Here is a 7,048-nt window from a genome sequence, read left to right as displayed (position 1 = left end):
GAAAATAAGTGTGTATTTTAGTAAAGTTGCCTTGACTTTTAGCAAAAATATTTGAACGAAATGAAAAATATGATAACATGATTCTGAAACATGAAAATCTACTTAAACATACTATAACTAAATTATATAATAATTTATAAGATCTTTATTTATACCTTAAACATATTTAACACGCATAACCTACGCAATAAACATATACATTTAGATCAATAATAACATAATTCACTGCACACTTCAGCAGAGTTTCGAATAACTTTTTTTAATGTCACTTATAACTTAAAGTGGAGAATTCTTCAGTTTTATTTGCCATATGCTTTGGTCAATGAAAACAGATACTCAAATAGCTTAGCTTACTCAATAATTTCCACATCAAATGTTAGTTAGATTAATTCAGTCATCTATAGTAATGATGTTAACAATATCTTCACCGTCTAGGCTGTTATCATCGACCAAGTCGACCACATTAAGAGTCTCTTCTTCCTTTTGCTTGTAAAGCGATAGAACATCTGATATAATGGGCGCATGGACCATTTGATGAATACTCATATCTGTGGAATTTTGACTCTCCTCATCTTGTGTCATGTAATCATTGTGAGGTACATTCGGCTCTACGGCCATCTCGTCCTCATCATCGCTGTGCCCGTAGAATTTTTCGTCGTCTTTCTCGTCCTTGGGCGTGTACGAATTGATAAGAGCCAAGAGGTTCTCGTCGCAGGTGAACACTTTCGATGGATTAGAATCCTCTTTGTCGCATTCGTGTTGTGAGAACACTTTGCAAGAAGTAAAGTATTTGCGACACTGCTGGCACTGGTTCTGAAGATGCGCGCGGTAGTGGTTGTGCAAGTTGGGGAAGAGATCCCCGCAGACGACGCACGGCTCCGGGCGCACCATCGCGCGGTAGTGCAGTTTCTGCTTCGACTTGTGCACCGCCCTCATGTGCCTTATGAAGGGTCCGTAGCGCACGAATTTCTCCCCGCACTGCCGACACTTTATCGGCTTCTTGTCGTACTTTCTGCTGCGGTGGGAGAACGCGTGGATGTTGAACGCGTCAATAGTTTTAAACTTGAGAGGGCAGAAGCGGCACGAGATGGAGCCGGACACCTTATGGATATGGTCGTGCAGCCGCTGCGAGTTCTTCTTCGTCGTGGGCTTGAAGCAAAACGCACACTCCTCGTATTTCGGTCTTAGATCACTTTCGTTCTTCTCATCGACCTCTTCTTCACTCTCTATTGCGCACAGGTGATTGTCGTACTCAATCTGAGAGTAAAAATACTCTGAGCATTTTTTACATCTATTCTCTTCATGGTATGCCAAATGTTTGTGGAGGTTGAAGAATATTTTGTTGCAAATATGGCACTTTTCCTCTATCGACTCTTTGGGCAATACCGTCCATTCCTTATCGTCCCCGTGGACATCTCTCATGTGATATATAAACTCTCTAAATGCGACAAAAGTCTCATCGCAGTGCTCGCACTTGGTCGGGTTGTCGACGTTCAGCTGTGAAAAATGATGGTTTTTATGCTTTTTGAACACCGTCAGTGTGTTGAACTTTCGGTTGCAGTACAGGCAGCCGTAGAAACCGACGGTGCGATGATAGACTTTGTGAGTACTCAGAGCGAACTCATTCTCGAACACTTTAAAGCAATAATCGCAGACAAAGTCCTTTTTACCTTCAGACACCTCTTTACAAACTTTAATATTGTGCTGAGTTCTCAGATGACAGTCTAATTTAACTTGAAGATGAAATGCTTTGTAACAGATATGGCACTTCACTTTCCGGGGATACACCTCCGTGTCGCCGACGAGTTTCTTCTTGTCGCAGCTGAAGGTGAGGTGGCCCTCCAAGAATCTGAGCGAGCTGAAGTAGTCGAAGCAGTAGTTGCACCTCAGTGAATTGTGGTAATCAATGTGTCGCTCGAAGTTGCCTTTGCTCGCGAGTATCTTAAGGCAGATGGAGCACTGGAACTCTTTGAGAGGTCCATTCAGCGTTATCTCGGTGCGCTCCGCTATCCACGTCTCGGTGATGTCGTGGACGTCGCGCAGGTGATAATGCAGATCGTATCCCCGCGTGAAGGTTTCCTCGCAATGCATGCACTTGAGAGGCTCATCGATATATTTTTGTGTCAAGTGAGATTTAATGTGCAGGCGATGACCCTTCAAAGACATGGTCTTCTTGCCGCAGAATTTGCATTTAAAGAATTCCGGCTTCCTCAAGTGGGCCTCCTCATGGTGCTGCAGCCTGCGCTCGTCGAGGAATACTTTGGCGCATAGTTTACACGAGAAGTAACTCTGCTGCGGCGCATCCGGATCGTTCTTTATCATTTTGCTCTCGGGATGCGTCCGCCGCAGATGACGGATGAGTTTAACGAGATCGGGATAGAATCGGCTACAAATCGGGCACTTTACCTTGTCCTTTCTGAGCTTCGCTATCCTGGCCTGGTGCGATTGGTGATCAAAGTTGTGCCCCTTCACGTGTTTTCTGTGATAGACTTCGTCGATGAATCCTTTCCCGCATATTGTACATTTGTAAGGGCCATTGTCGTCCTCGTAATGAGATCGGACATGCAGCTCCAATGTTCTCTTGTTGGTGAACATAATGCCGCAGATGTTGCATTCATGACGGGCGCCGAAGAGCGAGGTCTTCGACTTGTGCCATATGACATGATGCTTGAGCGAGACTTCGGAGTCGCACACTTTCCCGCAGTATTGGCAGGTGTGTGCCGCGGCGGGCTCGCGGGCGACGGCCGACTCGATGCCGACCACCGTGTTGTTGGCGCTCTCGCCGCGCTTGTAGTGTATCGCCATGTGAGAAAGGTACACCTTTCGGAACTGAAAGACTCTCTTGCATATGGAGCACTGGTAGTCCTTATTCTTGAAACGCGTCTGTTTGTGGAAATTCATATGTGCCTTCGCGGCGCGGAGGTGCTTGCTCTTGCGGTTGCAGATGGTGCAGGTGAGAAGCGCGGGGTCCAGGTTTGTGTCGTTGTAGTGTTTTCGCATGTGCAGCCGGTAGTGACACTGGAACCGGAATACCTGGAGGACATATTGAAACAAATATAGATATTTGAAGGTCAGAGAACACTTGATTAACATGCACTTGATTAAAAAACACTTGATTAACAACAGATTCTATATGCTCACCTCTTTACAGACAAAACATTCCAGCTTCTTTTCAATGTTGTTGCCGACATTAGAATGCCAGTTGATGTGCCTCTTCAGTGATATCAAGGTGGGCATCTGCTTGCCACAGGTGGGGCAGGTGAAGCCGGACAGATTGACTAGTGGTGCAGACTCGGGATCAGACGGAACCGTCACAAGGTCGTCGCGATCCTGGCCCGAAGCCAGAGGTTCCGTCTTGGTCACGACGACCTCACAAAAATCCGCCAACTCCGCGCGCTGCAGCTTGGGCGTTTGCGGCTGCTTCAGCCGGTGCACCAACTTGATGTGCGTGGCCAGTGAGCTGCAGCTCTTAAACTTCTCATTGCATTCCGCACACGTGTACAGATTACGAGGCTTTATGTTAATAGTTGTGTGTTTTTGGTTGTGCTCGTTTATTGCGCTCACTTTCATTTCTATGTCACAGATGAGACACTTCACACTGCAGTCTTTGAGGCTGATTTTGGCTCTCTTCGTGCCGGAGCTCATGTTGTGTTTGGTCTTCTTGTGCTGAATTAACAGACGCTTGTAAGAAAATTCCTTCTCACAAATATCGCATGTATTGTCGTCATCGTCTTCTTGACTAGATTCCGACTCGGACTCACGGTAGGACTCGCTCAGCAAACTGCTGTCCTTCTCCTCTGGCTCTTGTTTTATCTCTAACTCTCCATCCAAGTGCTTCTGTTCATGAGTGACGAGAGCTTTCTTATAGGTGAATCGTTTCTCACACATGCTACACTTCAGTGGTCCAGAAGATACATGAGGATTTGAGTAGTTTGCTAAATCTGCTTCATTGTCTGTAGGACTTTCACTGTAATTGAAAATTACAATTAATAGATTATAAAAACATTAATTTTTAGCTTGTGAAATTATGTGATTTTTTTGAACCAAACTTTTAAAATAACAGTTTAGATGGTAAATTATGTATGTAATTCTTCAAACAAGAGAGAATTTTTGTAGCAAACATAAAGGAATCATTGACACTTTCAGCAGTAGAAATAACATATTTTTAATTCTAACATACCATGTATTGACTTCAGCCATTTCATCATCACCCATGTTGGACATATGCCCTGCCAGATGACTTATGAGCTGGTCTTGAGACACCATCTTCTTACTACATATGCGACATTCAAATGAACCTTCCATAGATTTGTCGACACTCTTGTTTTGTTCCCCACAAACAGACAAATGCATATTTTTTATATGAAGGAAATAAGTGCTCTTTTTAGACAAAACTTTGCGGCAGAGTGGACATGTGAAAATAATAACATCGCGCTTCTTTGAACAATTATCAAAGTGTTCAATGTAAACATTATAATCCTCGAATGGCTGCGCGCAAAAATAACAAGGGGCGACGTTTGCACCGTTTTCGACTATTTGCTCATATTTATCGCGTTTTAGAACAGCCGCATGTACTACTCTCATATGTTTCTCCAAATTATCTATAGTTTTAAATTTGTTTGAGCACATTTCACATTCAATTTTGTTTTGCGAGGAAACAGAGTCAATTGGCTCCAGTGAAACTTGCAACTCTTTAATTGGTGACTTTGGTAATATCTTTCCGCATGTTTCTTGGTGACGTTTCAACATTATTTTCAATTTAAATTTCTTGTCACATTTCTCACATTCCATCTTATCCTCAATATCATTGGCATTCTCCACTTCACTATTCTCAACAGGTTGTGGTATGTTGACTATAACGTTCTTGTAACTTTTCCTTAAATGAACTTTGGAATGTGCGGACACACCTTTTTGTGAGGCGAATTCTTTGCCACAAACTTTACATTTGAATTCGCTCTTTGATGGTTCATCAGAATCAGTTTCAACAGAGCATTGGGAACCACTATTGTCTTCATAATCAGAGTCTGCATTAGAAGAGTTAAGGGTTCTTCTTGGCCTTTTTTCTGCAGCACGAAGTTCCGCCACTCGTTTAGTAGAGGTGGGTCGGTATTCATAGGATTGTCCGCTGGATGATGTATTGTCAATACTTTCCGCACTACGTTTTCTGCTCCGACTTGCAGGAGAGACTTTTGTTTCCGTCGGCGATGTTGTGGCCTGAGTCTTAACAGACACATCTGTGTTGTTAGAGAATGCTGAGTCGCTGCTCTGCCTGTTTGTAGGTGAAGGTACAGCACTGTAACCTGATATGTAAATAAAACTATATAAAGAATGACATGAGTATATAAAGTACAAAAATTTATTGCATTGATGGCATTTGAGGGTCTCTTATTAATATTCCTTAAAATAACAAGAAAACAAACTCCATATGGAATATTTAAAATGTGTAGATATCAGAGTTGACTTTCATATATGTCACAGAAAAACCAAAAATATTGTGTTATAGAGTGTATCAGTCAATGAAATACACATTAGTAATGATAAAAAACAAAATATTTACCAGGTGGAGGCACATAATTTCGTCGCAACTCCTGATCCGATCTTTCACACTGCTGCTTGAATATGTGTGCACTGCTAAGCTTCTGAATACACTCTGAGCATATCTTGTCTGGCAGTCCATCTCCTTCATATATCTTTAAATAACAAAGGTACAAGATAAGGTTACTTTCTTAGAAAGAAGGGTGTCCATTTTCATCTTTTTGGCAGTAAAAGGACAGCTTAAGAAGCTGTAAGAAAGCTGCTACTCAGAATTTTGGACCAAAGAAGATATTGGTTGATATAATTGATTGGTTGATTTAGTAAAAGATTGGAAATTTGTTATTTTTAATTGAACAGGGCGTAAAACAATAAGGAATCAAATAGTTTTAGATTTAGCAGTAATATCAAGATAACATTTCGTCATACTTGTGATCCATTTTTCGTTCATTTATCCAAACTGAACTGTATAACATGGGCAAAAACCAATTACAACATAGATTAACATAGTTGTATTGAGTGGTAAAGTATTTTTAAACGTAAAGTGGCAACTGAAAAACATAGCCGCTACTCAAATAAGACAATTAAAGGATTTTACCTTTACTCGAGCACATTCCATAACCATCTCCGCGAGCTGCAAGTTGTTATCCATCGTGAAGATGGAATAAAAGTCGCCGAGTTTGAGGCAGAGCCTACATTTTCCAAGCTTGAGGGCCATATTGATTTCTTTACACCAATCTTCATGACACTACAAAATCGCATCTGCGAAATAATGTGTTGTTATACGTCCATAAGTATGAATATTTATCAACATTATTGCTAACTAAACCACGCAAATCCATATTTACTTTTCACGTAGTAAATTTAAACAAGATAAAAGTACCTGGCTTGCCGGCATACTCCATTATTGGTTGCAATTGGTTGTTATTGGTCTGGTTTGGTTTACTATATTGGTACAATTTCTGGTATAACGTACCATTGCTACGTTCACATACTACCAATAGGGATGAGCGTTGATTAAATGAGATACTTGAATCAACCGTTTTCCGTAATCCCCCTCCAACGTATCAACCATTGACATTTTTATTTAACAAGCTGAATTCAACTATTTGAATCGACTTCTTTTTTCGCTCCCAGTCTTCTGGTGTTTCTTTACTTTATTGGATGTGCAATGGCCACACACACACCTGAGTTTACAAGATAACTAGTCCATCGAGTAGTTGAAAATTAACGTAACGTAGCGGTGACGCCAAAACTACCAAAATGTTAGAAATACCAACAATAATAACGGGTTAGTCCATCTACAGTTTGTCTATTAATAAGGAAGTGTGTTTGACAATTCACTATTATAGAAATGCTTTGAATAAAATTGGCGATGAATCTTTTCAATTTTCGATAGTTGGTCTCATAGAATTTGCATTCGATAATTACGTGAAAATTATTTTTTGCATTCCAATGTAAATAAAATTTATTTTTTTCAATTCCCATTTCGTTCTTTATAATAAAGAAATAAATC

General features: G+C 41.0%; 1 protein-coding gene across 1 annotated transcript; it reads right to left on the bottom strand.

The window, feature by feature from the left end:
* Positions 1-274: 274 nt before the first annotated feature.
* On the bottom strand, positions 275-6,507 carry LOC106707871 (zinc finger protein 729). Its single transcript, XM_014499317.2, has 6 exons — positions 6,416-6,507; positions 6,131-6,294; positions 5,558-5,690; positions 4,181-5,300; positions 3,142-3,967; positions 275-3,033 (listed from the first exon to the last, which is right to left on the bottom strand). The coding sequence occupies exons 2-6, from the start codon at positions 6,248-6,250 to the stop codon at positions 391-393; spliced, it is 4,842 nt and encodes a 1,613-aa protein (XP_014354803.2). The 5' UTR covers positions 6,251-6,294; positions 6,416-6,507; the 3' UTR covers positions 275-390.
* Between the last annotated feature and the right edge of the window lie 541 nt (positions 6,508-7,048).

Source organism: Papilio machaon, chromosome 3 (genome assembly GCF_912999745.1).
Source record: "Papilio machaon chromosome 3, ilPapMach1.1, whole genome shotgun sequence".
Classification (NCBI taxonomy): Eukaryota; Metazoa; Arthropoda; class Insecta; order Lepidoptera; family Papilionidae; genus Papilio; species Papilio machaon.
Note: the sequence above shows the minus strand (reverse complement) of the source record. Positions and strands in the feature narration are given on the sequence as shown.